General features: G+C 39.9%; 2 protein-coding genes across 4 annotated transcripts in view; one reads left to right on the top strand and one right to left on the bottom strand.

Annotated features, from left to right (window-relative positions):
* The first annotated feature begins 253 nt into the window (after window positions 1–253).
* MCTP1 (multiple C2 and transmembrane domain containing 1) overlaps window positions 254–18,235 on the top strand; it is a 491,422-nt gene continuing 473,440 nt past the window's right edge. For 2 of the 3 annotated variants that reach the window (XM_036308587.1, XM_036308586.1), the window contains exons 1-2: window positions 254–445; window positions 15,889–15,986. The gene's annotated coding sequence lies outside the window, so the exon portion shown is untranslated. Of the gene's footprint in view, window positions 446–1,994; window positions 2,037–15,888; window positions 15,987–18,235 lie in introns of those variants that run through there. The other variant, XM_036308588.1, reaches the window with a different exon arrangement.
* Window positions 13,411–14,016, bottom strand: LOC118655965 (transmembrane protein 251-like). The gene has a single exon (XM_036308589.1). The coding sequence runs from the start codon at window positions 13,991–13,993 to the stop codon at window positions 13,598–13,600; it is 396 nt and encodes a 131-aa protein (XP_036164482.1). The 5' UTR covers window positions 13,994–14,016; the 3' UTR covers window positions 13,411–13,597.

Below are 18,235 nucleotides of genomic sequence, written 5' to 3'. Positions count from 1 at the left end.
TGTATTGTTTTTATAATTTCTATTTCAAAATAATGAAAGAGCGTATTGCCCCTGTAAGTGTTTAGAAGATCACATGCCTCATCAGATATCAATATGGATTTATCTGTCCTGTTACTCAGATACCCAAACATAGAAATGCATAGATGCACATTACCAAACCACAGAGCAGAAAGGCAGCTTGTATTTATTTATAGCAGTTTGACTCTGGAATTCCTGCTGAGCCGAACCTGTGTGCCCTCTCAATCTGCAGTACATGGAGCCTCTGTGGGGAGGAAATCTGACACTTACAGGTGGACCGAGACGGGAATTATTTCAGTCAGTCAAGGTGGTTCTGTCTCTAGAATGAGTCCAAAGCAATGTTCTTTGTCAAACTTTCTCCCCAAAAGACATGTGACCTCGTGGATGAGAAATAGAGCACAAGGTGGTCAGGACCTGAGTTCTTTAGGTAAGACATGATGAAGGGTTGTTGTTCTAAATGTGCTTGGAAAAGAATCTTTTACATTTTTATCTGCATGACTTTATGGGGTTTTGGTGCTGCTCAGATAATAATATGAGTTGTGAGATAGAGCATCTTATAGGAATTTCCAAGTGAATATCCAAAAATTATAAGCTTATTTTATATAAATCAAGTTTGTTTAAAAAGTATAACTGAATTTGGTAGATTTTCAGTTCCAACTAGAAATTGTTTATAAAGAACCAGGAAAGAATGGCAATCTGTTGACATGATATTTGAGAAGACAAGACTTAAATCAGCCATTACATTGTGACAAATAGTTTCAGAACAGTTACTATAGGTTAAATATAAACTTATTCTATATCTTGTCATCATAAAATTGAATATTTGTCTCTGTTTGCTATGAAGTGCATTCAGCTTCCTTAAAATATATGAGATACCAATTTGAGTAACTTCAATAATTGTTTTGTAAGTTCCAAATGTGACTATTGTACAAATAGAAACCCAATTTATTAGAATGCTGCAAAAACTGTGTCTTTCCACTTAAAACTGTAAACTAAGTTTTTCATGGAAGGTTGATTTACTATAGGAGGTTGACTGTTAATGATAATTAATGGATGGTATTATTAATCTAGCTCAAATTAATTCAATTAGCAAAGGACTGTAGATTTTCTTAAAATTAGACACAATGGAAGATATAGCTCTTCTTTGTTTACAAGTACAATCAGGAGTCTAAGACATTAACTTTGACACACTATGAGAATCTCAATTTCTTTTGTATAGCATATAGTAACTTATACCCCTATTGAGTCAACAATACTCAATCGTTCAGATCTGACCCTGAAACCCAAGGATTTTACTGACCCATTTTGGTCTCATTACTTGTCTATGATTCAGAATTCTTTTTTGTTGTAATTTTATAGATAATTCCACTCAAAATGACTCCAGCAAAAGAGCTTACTAGCTCCCAGAACTATAAAGTCTAGGCAACATGCTAGGCAAGAGCCAGTGGTCATAGGATGGTGTTAGGTTTGGCTCTCTCCATCCTGGCTCCGCTTCCTCTGGGATGGCTTCATTCACAGGCAGCTCCTCCCATCGGTGGTCAGATGGCCACTTAGAGGTCTAGACAATCATCTTATCAGTTCAGCAATCTCAGTGGAAACAGAGCTTCTATCCCAACAGTTCCAGGGAAAGTTCTGGATCTGAAGGTTATTGGTTATGATTGGTTCAGTTTGGTTCAGCCCAATCCTGCCACAGGATTGAATTGTCATTGCTTTGCTCTCAAGAAGCAAGTTGTGTATTTTCTGTTACATGAATCATTATAAACAACAGCTTTGGGAAGGCACTCTAAGGCCAGTAATTATATGGATGAAACAGAAAGACTGTATTCCAAGTGAGGTTAATTTTAGCAGAAGTCAGATAAAAATGTTGTCAACAGCAAATGTGCTGGCAATAGAGCCAAAATTCCTGTTGCCAATGACTGGTTGATTGGGCTAGTCACTAGCCGCTAGTGGTTCGCAGGGTGGTCACAGAAAGCCAGACTGGACCTCTTGGCCATCCCAAAGATGCTTTAAAGTCTGAAGTAAGTGTATGGGGCTTAGTACATAATAACCTGAGACATCACAAGGAGAACTTGTGTAATCCTGAATTAGAAATTAACTTTAGAAATTAAAGTTGTGTGTGTGTCTCTGTGTCTGTGTGTCTATGTCTGTGTCTGTGAGTGTTCTGGGGAGAGGAGGGCTCAGGAACCTACATTGATAACTGACCCAAACTTCAATTTATTTTCTCATGGAGTAAGCTATTCTGTGAAGAAAATCTCTAAATAGAAGGAGGAAATGTTGATTCTTACTATGAAAGCAATTTAGATGCTTTTTAAAAAAATCCATGTTTAAATTTTGTTCAGGGTTCTGTTTTCTACAAAGGATACAGTATTTTTAGAAAATCACTTAGACTCCTTGTAGATAGTGTCTCAACTCAGTTTACTGAAATGAATGTTACTGGATAATTAAACAAATGAGTTATTCTGGAAAAAGAAATTAAGGCTAAAAATGCAAAGGTAATTGGAAAAGAAATCTGCTACTGAAGAGGACTTTGGCATAAGAAGGAAAGGTGCGGCTACATTCTCATTGCAAAGATGCCACATGTAGCTTTTTCTTTTTTTCCTCATGTGAAGAAAAGCAGAAATTCTGATCACAAAAAGTGTGAGTACAAAATAAAGTTTCCTCTATGAATCAGTTAAACCAGGATAATATAATAACCTGGCATCTGATTTATAAATTAGAGATAAGTTGACAGATAAACAATTTCATTAGTAAGCAAAAATATAAAAAAATCAAATTAGCCTAAAGAGAGTGAATCGACCTGTGATGGCAATGAGATGAGTCTGCTTTAGTCTCTATCTATGGTCAGGCAAGACGGCCATTCACAGTGTGTTAGACAAACAACAATGGTAGAAAGAGATTAAATTTCTCAACATCCGCATGCCAACTTTAGAAATTCCCATAATTGTCTCTGATAGGGCTATATTCTCATGCTTGAAAAATCTCTGTGGTCAGGGGAATTAGTACTCAGATTGATCTACTATAGTGGACTGAATATCTGCAATCTGTGACTATGCTACCATACAATGTAAAAGGGACTTTGCAGATTTGATTATGGACTTTGATTATTATTATACTAGAGGCCCGATGCACAAAATTTGTGCAAGGGGCTTGGCCCTTGCAGCCCCAGCTGCCTCAGCCCTCATAGCCCTGGCTTTGTCTGGACGGTCATTTTGCTGTTTGGTTTAATTAGCATATTAGCTCTTTATTATATAGGATTTTTTATCCTTATCTGAGTATATGTTTATTGATTTCATTGATTTTAGAGAAGGGATAAAGAGAGAAACATCAATGTGAGAGAGAAATGTTGATCGGTTGCTTTCCATATGCGCGCTACCAAGGATCGAAACTGCAGCCTAAGTATGTGCCCTGACTGGGAAGTGAACCCACAACCTTTTGGTGCACAGGATGATGCTCCAACCAACTGAGCCACCTGATCAAGGAAAGTGAAGGATTTTGAAATGGAGATTATCCTGGATTATTTTGGCAGGCCCAATATTGTCACAAGTGTTCTTATAACAGAGAAGCCAGCTGTTTTAAAGTTAGGGCCCAAGATGAACAATTAATTTATATTTAGAATAAAGCCAAGAAGAGTCTCTCTCACACTTCTGTAATTGCCCACAATTATTTTTTAAGTTCAATGTTTTTAAGCTGCAGTTGCTTGTGAATGAGATCAGTGATTTTTGCCACATTCAAGCACCATCTTTTCTCCCATTAATTTTTTTGGCAACTAATTTTTTAACTTAACACGAAGGAAAGGCAATTATAAAAATCGATACATACATATTAAAATTTAAAAGTTTGCCGCCTAAAGTCATTTCAGGTATTACTAAGTTTTTTCAGATTTAAAACTTTTGAATACTCTTAGTTCACAGAGAGAATAGCTTTAATTAACTTTTGCCCTAACTATGCTGGTAATCTAAAAGCATAGACATCATGCGTTAGCTTCTAATAAAGGCAGAATGGTAAAATTTCCATTAAGAACAACAAAAAAGTTTGAACAAAATATGAAAATCATCTTTTGAAAGCATCAGAGAGCTACCAAGGCTGCAAAGAATTATGGGCCTAAGATCCAGGGTAGGTAAACCCAGAGAGGTGAGCTTGGAATTTTGGGCTGCTTTTCCAAAATTACCTACAAAATCCAGAAACGGTTGAGAACCTGAAGAGCTGAACAGATAGTTCAACAGACTCACGTGGCTGGGAGAAAAATGGAAGGAAGCAGGTCTCTGATAAACCTGTATGCATTGAATTGGCACTTCACAGATCCATCCACTGCCCAAGTAAGGTGTGTAGAAATTAGGCCAGTGCTCTCAGGTGCTGAAGCCCAGGTTCAAATAATTTCAACCCCTTATTGTTTTAAGCGAATTCTTCATGGTTCTAACCAGAAGTAAAGGTAAATTCTTTTTGGAGAAAGATAATGATATCATAGGGCTCAAGTTACATCTATTATTTTAAATTTGTGATAGCTGGCTGCCGGGAGCCGGTCCATGCTTGCTGTTTCAAAGGACCTGGCATATATGGCAAACTGTTCTTAATATGTTTGCTCACCTTCTTGGCACTATGTGTTTTAACCAAGGTCTCTGAGAAAGGTTGTTTCCCCAGGTAGGGATTTTCCCCTGAAGTTAGGGAGGGAATAAAACCCCTCAACTAAGTGCCAGGCGGGTAATTAATCACTTTAGCTACGAACAATCATGCTTAAGCTACATAATCTTTACTCCCTGGAATGGAGATAAGAAACGCCCTAACCTTTGTAATAGAGATTGATAGGATTGAATCAACTGGTATAAATACAGATGTAACAAGACAGCAAGAGTCAGAACTTAGAATACAGAGCTTAGAACACAGAACTTAGAATGCGGAACCAAGAGAGACAGAACCTAGGCACAGAACCTACACAGAACGTTCTCTAGAGACAGAAGAACTTCGCTGGAGAGAACATGGCAAAAGTTCCTGGACAGAAACTGGCCTCAGAACCTAGAGACAGAACCTAGCGAGAGAACATGGCAAAAGATCCTGGACTGAACCTGACTACAGAAATTGGCAAGAGAACCTGACTAGAACCTGGTGACTGAACCTGGCTGGAGAACCTGGACAGAACCTGGCTGGAGAACCTAGCGAGGGAACTTGACTACAGAACCTGGCTGGAGAACCTGGAGAACCTAGCAAGAGAACATGGACACAGAACCTAGCTGGAGATCCTAAGCAGAACCTCTCTGGAGATCCAGACCAGAACTTGGCTGGAGATCCTGGCTGGAGATCCTGGCTAGGCTGCTGATCAACTGAACACTGTCTCTGTGTCCTTCCTTCTTCGCCGACTCCGTCTACACCTTTGGGGACCCCTGGACATGCTGGGGTTGGACCCCGGCAGCTGGCATTCAATAAAAATGTATAAAAGGAAACTAGAGAATTTGATAAAAAAAAAATACTAACTAAAACAGATCCTCACTGGATCTAGATAATAAAATTCAAAACTATATAATTTCATTAAGGAAATAAAACACAAGGTTACGAACTTTTGCAAAGACCTAAAAATAAAATGAAATGAGAAATACAGTGGTCTCACTTATATATGGAATCTAATGAACAAAATAAATTGACGAACAAAATAAATTGACGAACAAATAGAAACAGAAGCATGGATACAAGGAACAGATTTGTCAGCTGTCAGAGGAGAGGCAGGAGGGGACTGGGTGAAAGAAGGCGAAGGGATTAGCCAAAGAACATATATGCATAACCCATAGACACCACAGTGGGGTGATGGCCAGAGGGAAAGGGGCAGGGGGCAGGGTGGAGGTGGGAAAAGGGGTGGAAATGGGGATATCTATAAAAATAAAGTTAAAAAGATAAAATCAATGGCTCCAAGGTTGGACTTTACAGAAGAACAGATGCCACTGAAGGGAGAATTAATGAATAGTGCTAGATCAGAAGAAAATATTAGAATGAAGTACAAAAGAACAAAAGGTTGGAAATAAGGAAGAGAGTGAAAGACACAGAGACGATACAGAGAAAGGTAATATATGTTCCACCGAAGTTCCAGGAGAAGGAGAAAAAGAGTGGAGCAGAGGAATTATTTGAAGATGCAATGCTTGAAAAATTTGCCAAAACTGATGAAAGACATTAAGCCTTAGTTTTGAGAAGCATTCCGCCTCAAACAAGTTAAATACAAAGAAAATCACACCTAAAGAACTCATGGTAAAACTGCTGAAAAATAAATGATGACGATATAGACTGGGATGTGTTCTTTATACAAGAAAAATATGCAAGTTTTGGTGGATCAGAAATCATAAAAGCAATGAAATGATTCTAGAAAGCAAGCCATGGCTGGGAAACAAGAGGCAGTTTCTCAGATGAGGAGAGACTACCACTCCACTGACTGAACGCAAGCACTGGCTACTTTTTTATGCACTGAAATTTCAATATTACTAGTAGCATCAAGCTGAAAGCAGAGGAACATAAATTAACCCGTCCGTGCAGCATGTGTTTAAGTGTCTACATATGCCAGACACATTTCTAGGTATTGGGGATCCATGGTCAAGGCTACACATAGCCTCTGCCCTTATGAACTTACAGTCTAAAAAGATGTTGAATGGGGGAAATAGACCCCCTCAAAAGTAATCTAATTAATTCATTAATATTTAAAATTGTGATAGATGCTATAAAGAAAATAAAAAGGAACTGAAAGAATAGCTAGACATGATGACTTCAAGGATGATGAGCTGGCCATGTGAAGAGCAGACGAAAAAGCAGGGACAGCGGTTGGGGTGTAAGCCCTGTGCATTTGCTCAGGGCACCGAACCTGAACAAAGGGTCCTAAGCCTTGTGTGAAGGCTGCTGTCTCTATCTTTAAGTTCTTGATAAGGTTGGAAGAAAAATGCCTGCATTTTAAGTTTGCACTGGATCCTGCAAAGAATGTGCTGGTTCTGGGCAAAGCATTCCAACGAGAAAAAAACAGTATGTTCCCAGACTTGAGGCAGGGAGGAGCTGGTTGTGTGAGAAGAATTGAAAGAAGGCCAGGAAGGCTGAGTAAGGAACAGAGTGGCAGGAGGTGAGGGCAGAGGGAGGCAGAAGCTCTGGCAGCTGTGGGAGTGGACTCTCTGTCACTGCCATGTACTCAAGTGTTTCCCGTGGCACAGGGATGACTCCCTTTAGAGGTTCTTCGGTGGAGGGCTTTCCAGATAATCCATTACTAAATGGGGCTAAAGCCTTGGGTCACAGGCCAAGAGGAGATCACAAGCGGTTGGAAGAGAGCTGGCGCCTCAAAGCTTCCTGTCGATGTTCGCATCACCAGGTAGAGGCAGCGGGATCTGGATGCAGAGCCCACTGGGGCCATTGCTGGGATCCTAGCCTTTGGAAGCCCATTATCAGTGGTCGAGGAAGGTGCCAGCACCAAGTAGAGGGATCTTCAGAATTGACTGGGAATTGTTTTTCTCTAGGTTGTTGCTTTAAAGTAATGTTTCAAGTCCTGAATTCTTTCTTTATAGGCAACTTGGCATTTTAACAGAGCCTGTTTTGATTCGAAGAAACAGAGTGGTTCATAAGCTGATTGGCTGTTACTAAGTTATGGGTAGCAGGTTGTGCTATCAAGTGATGAGTATCTGAAATCACTTGTAAGTTTCAAGTGTTTCCCTCTATATCCAGGGTAGAACGTTCTAGATCATGTGTGAGAAGCAGCTATTTTAAAAAAATTATTTATTGTTGAAAGTATTACATAGGTCTTCTTTTTTTTAAAAAAAATATATTTTATTGATTTTTTACAGAGAGGAAGAGAGAGGGATAGAGAGCCAGAAACATCGATCAGCTGCCTCTTGCACACCTCCCACTGGGGATGTGCCCACAACCAAGGCACATGCCCTTGGCCGGAATCGAACCCGGGACCCTTCAGTCCACAGGCCGACGCTCTATCCACTGAGCCAAACTGGCCAGGGCTCCATAGGTCTTCTTTTTCCCCCATAAACCTCTTCCAGCTCTCTCCCATTGTCCCCTCCCCAACCCTCCCCCACAGGCGCTCACCACCCCATTGTCTGTGTCCATGGGTTATGCATATATGCATACAACTTAATTGGTTGATCTCTTCCCACCCACCCTCCCCTGCTTTCCCTCTGAGGTTCAACAATCTGTTCAGAGAAGCCGCTATTTCTTAATTTCTCTCAAACTTGAGATCACCAGATATTCAGGAGACAGTGCTTTAACGGAGCTGTGTTAGAACTGGTGAGTAAAGAGAAGTTGCTACCCACTGCTAATTTCTCCACTTGGGAATCCAGGTGACCCTTGGAGAGAAGGCACAGGGCAGTAAGAAGGTCATGTTGGAATCACCTTGCAGGGCATTTCTCTAAAGTGTCTACATCTGAGGCCCCTCATCATTGGGGGCCCCTAGGTCAGTGGCCCTTCTGAGGTCCCTAGCCTTAAGGTGGATGTAGCAATTGAACTGGTGCAAGGAAGCCTTGGTAAGTTGGTGGACTTATATACCCTCAACACCTGCTGTTTCTCTATGAGGATGGGAAATTGCTTAGCAGGTATTCCTCTACTCATCTGAAGAATACAATTTATTATCAAGACTATTAAAAATGATACCTGCTATTGTACACCACCCAGTGCCACATACTTTATGTACATTCTTGCACTTAATTTTCACAACAAATCAAATCCGTAGTTACTAGTACTTCTACAGTTGCCAGAAGTGAATCTTGGAGAAGTCAGGTAAGTTACCTGGGGACTGAGTTCTCAATGCCAGTGAGTGCCAGCCTAGAATTTGCACCGGAGTCTCCCTGATGTCAAAGTTCATCCTCTCAATGATTACTTCATTCCTTGCCCAGGAAGCATCTTCTCCCGGTTGCTACAGAACTGGAGCAGAGCTGGGGAAGCAGTCAGCATTTGTCCTCTTCAAACTGGCTGATTCCTGATTGGCCCAGTACTTATAGAAAGCAGATGGAGCAGACACTAGGATCCTGCTGAGCTCAAAAGAGACAGTCAAGCCCTGCTCATTTAGTCTTTTGTACATGACATTTTGCTAGAGTGGAATGGTATTAAAACCAGGGCACTTAAAGGCTTAGTTGAATGGATGTGTGCATTTGAAACCTAGATTGGTTGTATTATGTTTTTAAAATATTGGCCAGTTCTGCACAATGCGATTTGTTTTAAATACCAGATGGCGACAAATACCCAGGCAGATTGTCTCACGGTATATAGGATTTCTTGGCAGTAAACTGGGCATTTTGGGAGGTGTATTAACTCTTTCTGACCACTGAAGTGGTAGCTGATGCTTTTAAAAGGTTGACTCTCAAAAGGCTTCTCCAGAGTTAAAGACAGACTCAATCAGAGAATTCAGAGCTACTTCACTGTGTAAGTTATTATTAAAGTTAAGGAGTAAGTTACTTTCCAGGAAATTAAAACGATGTAATCGATACAAGAAAAGTATTTTTAACTTGGACTTCATGGTGATCATGGAGATGAGTGAAGATGATCTAGCCACACTGGCTTTCTGTCCCCTGACTTTGGTGAACCCTTTCTAGCCTCTAGACTTTTGTTCAAGTGTTTTCTCTGCCTAGAAGGTAGTCCCCTCCAGTTCCATAGTGTGGCTGTCTTTTTCTCATCCCCTTGGTCTCAGCTCAGATGTTTGTCCTTGGAGAGGACTTCCTTAGGTATTCTCCATCACTTACTCTTAACCTCTTTACCCAGTTTGTTTCTCACAAAACAACATTTTGTTGTGGTTGTTCATGTGTTTACTTCCTGCTTCCTTTTCTAGAATATAATTTCTATGGGGGCAGGATCTAGTGTTTGGCGTAGTGCTGTGTCTTCAGCTTTTTGACCGTAATGCCTGGCACAATCAGGGACTCAAAAAAACATTTGCTAAAAGAATGAATAATTGATTAATTCAGAGTACTTTAAAAATGTCAAATATCTTAGGAAAATCTGCAAATTTTATCTTTACATTTGATCATCATAGTTAATAATTATGAATACTCAATTTCCAAAACAGGTTGATGTTTTGATAGATTAGAAATATCAAGCAGATGTGTAGTACTATAGATTTATTTTCTCTTTTTTGAGGAAAAATATAAAAGTGCAACGTCACATGTGATTCAGGGCAGAGAATCTTGAAGCAATAAAGACAAGAGTTAGCCTTTATGTTTGCCTGGGAGAAAAGAGTATGAACAGAAGAAGCAGAAAAATATTACTACATTGAGCACTTGTATTGAAGGACTCTTGACTGAATTCTGACAGCAGAGATGAAAAGAAAAAATAGCCTGAAGAACAGCAGTGAATGGAGAATAATATTGTAGTTTTTATCTGAACTAGATTTGAAAATTCTTCATTGTCTAATTATTTCTGGCAGATATGTACTGGGTTACATTTTATGAGTCCAGGCTAGACTGTTAGAAATAGGAAAATAAATCCAGTATCCTAGTGTAATTAGAGTGAAAGAAACAAAAATGATAGTGCAGGTCTTTCAAAGGAATTGGAGAGAGATTAAATTCTATTGGACTTGAATTGAAAGCCTGAAACTCTATACTAATCTGGGTAAAGAAAAAGAACATTTAATTATACCAAGAGTCACCAAGTTAAGAATGAAGAAAGGCAACAGATTTCAGGAGAGAAAACAATTATGTGGACTCGGTAATACAAAGTATTGCATATCTTTAGCTTGAATCTTTTTTCACAGTTGGTATGACACTAATAGTATGTAAAAATATTATGATAGATGGAGAAACTGTGTTTTTAACCATCCCAAATTTATCTCATTTGTTTCTATGCTCTTAAGACTAAACAACACTCACATTTTACATTAATAAGCCCAAGAATTTGGCATCTACATCTATCTTGGTATGGAGAAGAACACATTTTATTTGAAATATATTGCTTGCTTGATTACTATACATTTGCCCCTCATCTTCAAAATGCTTCATTGCAAACTAAAATTCTTCTCCCACACTTTGTTTTAAATCCCACTGAAAAGCCAGGCAGAATCCTCACTGAAGGTCTTCTGCACATTATGGCGCCAACTGTGAGGAATCCCATATGGTACTGTGATCTTCTCTCAGCTTCTCCAAGTCAGATTGCCCCAGTCACAAGCAGGGCTTCAGCACTGGAAGGGCACTGGGAACTGCAGTGGGGAGCTGCTGTTTTGGCCCCAGGGGGCTCATTCTCCTTTCTTTGGGTAACAGAACACACTCATTTTCTTTGGGGAATCAGCCCTGGACATGACCCAGGCCTGGCCACACGGCACCTCCTGTCCTGCTGGCTGCAGTGTTTGGTTAGGGTGAGCACTCACTGACCTGGGACTTCTCAAGGAGCTATGCTCATGTTAGCCTGGAGGCTGGAAGCTACCATGTAAACAGAGCCTGCAGGAAATGAAGCAACACAGAGATAGAGAGAGGCTGTCCCCTGGCAACTTTACTTGAGCAGGTGAATTCAGCCTGTCACTTGAGTTCTGACTGAATGGGGAGTCACGTGTCCCACAGGTTCAATGTTGGTTCATGGGCCAATGATTGTCTGCAATGAAGTTATCACTCATTCATGGTGAAATAAGAAAAATCAGGTTCAAGGCAATGAGTTTTTCAGAGAACTAGCTTTTCAATCTGAGGGACTGCTCCTGTTTCTAGAGTTTGGATGCTTCCTACAATTTTTATTTAAAAATGTCCTTTCTTTGTGATAGCAGATGGTATCTTTTTAAGTGTCCCCACTTGGTATATATGTTACGGTAAATAATGACAACTGCTGTAATTCTTAAATATCCATGGATTAACCCAACAAATTTCTTGTTTTCCTCAAGTGAAATCTGAATACAGGGAATATTACTTATGTTCACTCAGAGAACCAGCCTCGTTCCACCTTGTGGCTCTGCCCTCACCTAGGTCCCCAAAGTCTTCTGCATTCAGCCAGCAAGGGTAGCAAAAGAAGGAAGATTTAAGGAGGGAGCATTTTATTGGTCATGGCTGGAAGTGGAGCACATCACTTCTATTCCCATTTCATTGGCCAGAATTCACCATGTGGCCAAACTTAATAGCAAAGGAGGCTGAGACATACAGGTTAGCTGTGTGCTCAGGTGGAAGGAGAAGCAGGATTAGTGATAAATTACCTGATCCCTGCCATATTTGGAAATATTAACCTTTAGGCCTTTCAGCATATCTTCTTTTGTTCTTTGAAAATTTAGTACTGCATAAGATCCACAAACATTTGGTAACCACTGACCCAGTTCATTTTCTTCATTTTATGAATTACTACTGACCGTTTTTCCTCCAAGACAACTCACTTTTAAAATTGAAATAAATTTACTATCCTGAGTCTTTTGCCAAATAGCTGAGCCCCTTCATGGTCCCATATCTTCAGTCTGGGTGACAGCCCCCACCTGGCCTTCCCAGGCAGAGTACAATGGGGGTATTGGGTCTCCAGTAATGGGGGAAACGTACAATGGTTGCTCTAGTCCTGAGATTCGTTTATTGCTGCACTCCATCAGAATGTCCTTGGTCCTGGAGTTTACATGGGTGCTGAGGACTCTGGGAGACTTCCTGAGGAACCTGAGGTGTCATATGTAGTGCTGACTAAAGGCGGGAACTCACGAATGGGATTCCTTACCTCTGTTTGTTTTAGATAAGTCTAGCCTCTCTTTATATGTATGGTTTTCAACTATTAAAATATGAAACAGCCCTGGCCAGGTAGCTCAGTTGGTTAGAGCATTGTCCCCAATATTCCAAGGTTGCAGGTTTGATCCCTGGTCAGGACACATACAAGAATCAACCAATGAATGCATAAATAAGTGGAACAGCAAATTGATGATATATTCTCTCTCTCTCTCTCTCTCTCTCTCTCTCTCAATCAATCAATCAATAAAGAAAAAATATGAAATAATTTTCCTTGTATCAATTAACATCATTTAGTACCTCTCATGTTACATGGTCCACACTTTGGGAAATATTGCCTCAAGCCGACAGCTCCTGGCTGAATGGTGCTTAGATTTTTCCATTCTCCATACACTTACCCACCCTGGATCTCCTACCTGGGAAGTTCTCTTCTCTTCATTCCTTTATCCAAATTCTTTAGCTCCCAACAAGGCCTTTTCCTTAACAAAACCTGTACAGCCCCCTCCGACCACAGGAGCTTCCTCCTCTTCTGGCCCCACAGATCCTCCTCATCTCCCCATGCATGTGCCTCCTGTAGCAAGACTACACTGCTTCACCTTCAGTATCCTTGTCTATGGTTATTATTGACTTTTCATTGTCTCATATCATATAATCTCTATATCTGCACACATTTTGGTGTTTTTTGTTTGTTTGTTTGTTTTTTTTTTTTTTTTTTTTTTTTTTTTGCAAGTAACAGACATGATTTTACTTCCAAAATCTGAAGTCATCAACATTATTTTGTTAGGACTTGTCTCAGGCTTCACCTAAAAACCCATTAGTCAGATAAAGACAGCCCCCTAGTCACACTGTGTAAAGGGCCTCTGCCCCACCACAACTTCCTGAGATCTGTGGAAAACTGCGTCTTGTGATCAGGTCCCGCCGGCACTGGCAGTTCTGTAGTCATAAGGGGAAAATGGTGACCGAGACTATGTGTCAATCAGCTGCAGTCTGCTGATCTGATTAGAAGCCTTGACAAATGCCTGGTGGCGATTGCAAATAACTGCCAAGCATATCGGGATAATGCAGTAGCCCACCGTTTTGGGGTCAGCTCTGGTACAAGAATATAGGAACAAAAACATCTGCAGGTAAGGTATCAGGAAAATCACCGTCCACAACCAGAACGGCAGGGAGAGTAACCGAGCCTTCAAGGAGTGTGTCCACGTGGTTCCTTCAAGTGGCTCCTCGGGGTGCTGCTGGATGTGTTCCAAGGCCAGTCTGTTGTAAGTCTCATTGATTTCAAACACATAGTAAAATGCTGCTGCGCTTGCTAACAGGTACAATCCCACTCCAATCCATTCCATCCGCTGGCGAAAATTCATCATTCTCCATGTTCTGTGCCTTCCTGTCTGGGTTGGCCCGCCCGCTCGCCGTCTGCACACATTTTGTTGATTAAATATTTATCAAGCAGCATGATAGATGTGATAAATGAAGTTAAAAGGAAATAAAAACAGTGATATCTCAATCTATTTATTTTTGTTAATCCTCACATGAGGATACTTTTTCTGTTGCTTCTCAGAGAGAGTGAAGGGAGGGTGGGGGGGGAGAGAAACATCAATGTGAAAGAGACACATCAACTGCTTGCCTCCTGCACCCACCCTGACCAGGGTGGGGAGTGAACTTATAACCCAGGTATGTGCCCTTTACTGGGAATCTAACCTGTGACCCTTTGGTGTGCAGGCCGACATTCTAATCACTGAATAGCACCAGCCAGTGCTCAATCTACTTTTTAAAAAAGAACCAAGACTCATAAAGATGGAAAATACTAAAGAGGCAGATAACCCGAGAGTAGAAATAGAAAATACCAAATGGCTCAAACCTATTCCAGCATATTAACAATCTAAAAATGATCTAGGAAACAGAGTGAAAAATGGTAAGTCATAGGTAAAGGGTGATTGCCTTAATCCAGGGGTCCTCAAACTTTTTAAACAGGGGGCCAGTTCACTGTCCCTCAGACCGTTGGAGGGCCGGACTATAGTTTAAAAAAAAACTATGAACAAATTCCTATGCACACTGCACATATCTTATTTTGAAGTAAAAAAACAAAATGGGAACAAATACAATATTTGTATTTGCATGTGGCCCGCGGGCCGTAGTTTGAGGACCCCTGCCTTAATCCAATAGAAAAATTGGAGGAAAAATTGAAAATACAATAAAGTTGAATTATTCTGTCCATACTCCCAACTGCTTGGATTACTGGATTTGTAGCATTTTTGGCCTCTTCCCTTTCCTGGAACATTTTCTTGTTTGTTGGCTCTTTAATTAAGAGTCAGATTGGGAGAGGAGGTGAATCCAAACAATGACGTGGCTGGGCTCTGCAGGCAGAGAGTTCACCTTGTTCCCTTTTGGGAAGTACAGAGGTGTCTTGAGCTTGTTCTCTCATTTCTAATGTCCTTGAGTTCAGTTTGGGTTTGAAATGGGCTATATATCTATACTAATAATAGCCTAGGTGGTCGTCATGCCCTCATGCCGTCACAAGGAGGCTGCGTGTGCAGTGGACACACACAGGTGGGTGGGACTGCGTGTGTGATGAGGCGCATTGGTGGGCAAGGACTTGATGCTGCGTGTGTGCTGCGGAGGTGGGACCCCCAGCTCCGGCCTACCTCTTTGGGACAATCCATCGAGGAGCCCCGGGGTCCCAGGTCTCACGCGATTTCCTGTGCTGGGTCACTAGTGTGTGTGTGTGTGTGTGTGTGTGTGTGTGTGTGTATTCAGAACCTGCTGAAAGATACAGGATTCTATTTTATTTTCTGCAATTGATGCCATAGGAAAATATGGATTAAAAAAACTGGCAGATTTCCTGTTTATTTTATTTTTTTATTATTTTTAATCCTTACCCGAGGATATTTTTCCATTGATTTTTAGAGAGAGTGGAAGAGAGAGGAAAAGACAGAGAGAAATATCAATGTGAGAGAAACACATCAATTGGTTGGCTCCTGCACATGCCCTGACCAGGGCCCGGTCCAGGGAAGAGCCTGCAACTGAGGTACGTGCCCTTGACAGGAATCAAACCCGGGACCCTGGGGTCTGCAGGCTGATGATCTATCCACTGAGCCAAACTGGCTAGGGCTACTGTGTATTTTGTTTAAAGGAGGAAATCAAATATTTGAAATTATTGGAGAAATTAGTAAGGCTTAAATGTATATATTTAGTTTTAAAATAATTTAGATGGGGTTGGCAAAGAATAAAAACTAAGAATTTTTGTTTGCTTGATTTTTAGAGAGGAAAGATAGAAGAGAGAGGGAGAGAGAGAATCACATCTACGTGAGAGTGATACACCTGTTGATCATCCTGACCAGCGATTGAACCAAAACCCAGGTATGTGCCCTGACTAGGAATCAAATCTATAACCTCCTGGTGCACAGGAACAGGCTCCAACCAAGTGAGTCACACCAGCCAGGGATGAAAGCTATGCATTTTTGAACACTTATTTTATGCCAGATATTGTGATTCATTCATCCATCTATTCTTTCTTTATCAAATAGGAGATATGTTTGGTGGTTCAAAATTTGAAAGGTACAGAATGGTTCCCAGGGAATCTCCCTTGTTTTTGAGTCTCCCACTTTCCCTCCTCAAATGTCACCAGAATAATAGATCCTTGTGAGTCCTTATAGTAATATTTCATATATATATATCAGACAACAGTATTCCTCGAGGGAAGCAGGGTGGAAGGTGGTAAAGGGAGCCAAATATATGATGACAGAAGATGATTTGACTTTGGGTGGTGGGCACACAGTGTAGTATACAAATCATGTGTCATAGAGATGCACACCTGAAACCTATTTAGCCTTATTAACCAATGTCACTGCAACATATTAAATAATATAAACAAACAAACAAATAAATAAAATACAGAGAATTTTGTTGCTTACATAAGGTCATGCAATGACTTACTACTAGAACTGGGTTTAGAAACTTGACTTTCAACTATTTCACACTATATTATACATGAAATGTGCTGGGGCTGACTACCTGTCCTTAACCTCAACTAGCAGGAAACAGGAAGGAAACAAGCAAGTATACCCATTGTTCTTCTCATTAGACAGTGATGATCCTCAGGTCTTTGAATATGGACAAGCAATCACATGTAAGTTCATAATAATGTTAATCAAGGATTTAAAAAAAAATTAGGTGTATATAGCTTTTGTTTTCCCTAAAGAAAGAGGCAACGCTCCTAAGAATTGATGGCTGAGAGGCCATGGTTATAAGAAATAGTCGAGTTGTGGAGAGCATACAAGACTACAACCTCCTTAAGTCATAAACTGGTTGTTCCATTTTAAAATGAATATTTGACTGTAAATAAAGTGTATGTATATTATAAAAGATTATAATAGAACCAACATCTGAAGAATTACCACCCAACACTGCCCACACCATTGCAGCTACCTGCATATTCTTTTCCCAGCCCACCTCTCTACCTTCCCCAGAGGCAGCACTATTGTGAATTTTGTGGGTTTTAAAATCAATTAGAATATATATATATATATATATATATATATATATATATTCCTAAACAATACATGATTTATTTTTGAAGGAGTTTCATAATTCCTAGAACATTACACAGCTTAATATTTGTTGAAAGAATGAATAAATCAATGAGTGAGTGGCACATAAGGAAGCTCAATCTATTCTCTTTCGTCAGCAGTGGGAACTAGCACAGAGGTGGTGAGTTACTAAAACCTCTTTTCTAAACAGTGCTCTTTTATACTTTCAAATGTATGTTGCTTTCAGTAACAATAGAAGACATTTCTATTATTAATAACTATTGAGAGTATAGTTATTAATAATATAGGACTCTTCACTCTTTATAGGCATAAAGATGAATATTGCTTAGATTTGGGATATCTCAGAGGATCCCAGAACCTATTAAAAATAAAAAAGACTTTATGTTTTATGTGTCTAACAAAACTTTTCTCTTGTGAAAATGTAAATTATTTAAGTTAATCAAATACTGCAAACACTTATTACACTTCCCAAATAAAATGGCTAGATGTACCATAAACACACCAAATATAGCCAACACAATACGTTTCAGAAAGAAAGGTTCAGAAAAGGCCACATCGGTACTAAGTATGAGGTCATTGGCAAGTGTGACTAATTTTATCCCATTGTCACGGCCTTGCCGACAAGCTAATCAGAGAACGCACTTTCACTCAGTTGTATCAAGAACTGAAATGACTGTGTTTATTTCAAGGTCTTAGTTTACAATGCAGACTCATCAACCAGCAGCACTGTAATTAAGTCCTCAAGAAGTAAAAACGTTCTTTTAAAAAATGGTGTAGAATAGCTTGTCCTAGCAAGTTAGAAATAAGCAAGATGATTTAGGTGTTCAAAGCTAAAAACAAAACATCCTAAGAAGGTACTCCAGGCAGTTCAGGACTTTAAAGCTATTAAAAGTTAGCAAGCGTTTTTCTTGTGCTGCTTAAATGAATTTTTAAAAACCCCATACATTTCACATACAGTTCTTAGGTCAAATCATGATAAACATCAAAGGGGAAGGTAAATACAAAACAACAATAACATTACAATAACAGCATTTAACATTTATTGAGTACTTAATATGC

Source organism: Myotis myotis, unplaced genomic scaffold, assembly GCF_014108235.1.
Source record: "Myotis myotis isolate mMyoMyo1 unplaced genomic scaffold, mMyoMyo1.p scaffold_m19_p_5, whole genome shotgun sequence".
NCBI lineage: Eukaryota > Metazoa > Chordata > Mammalia > Chiroptera > Vespertilionidae > Myotis > Myotis myotis.
The sequence above is the reverse complement of the archived record's forward strand: the minus strand, read 5'-3'. Positions and strand labels throughout refer to the sequence as shown.

Bases quoted from the DNA above. Each gene is read 5' to 3' on its own strand.
- LOC118655965 (XM_036308589.1), bottom strand. From the start codon at position 13,993: ATGATGAATTTTCGCCAGCGGATGGAATGGATTGGAGTGGGATTGTAC.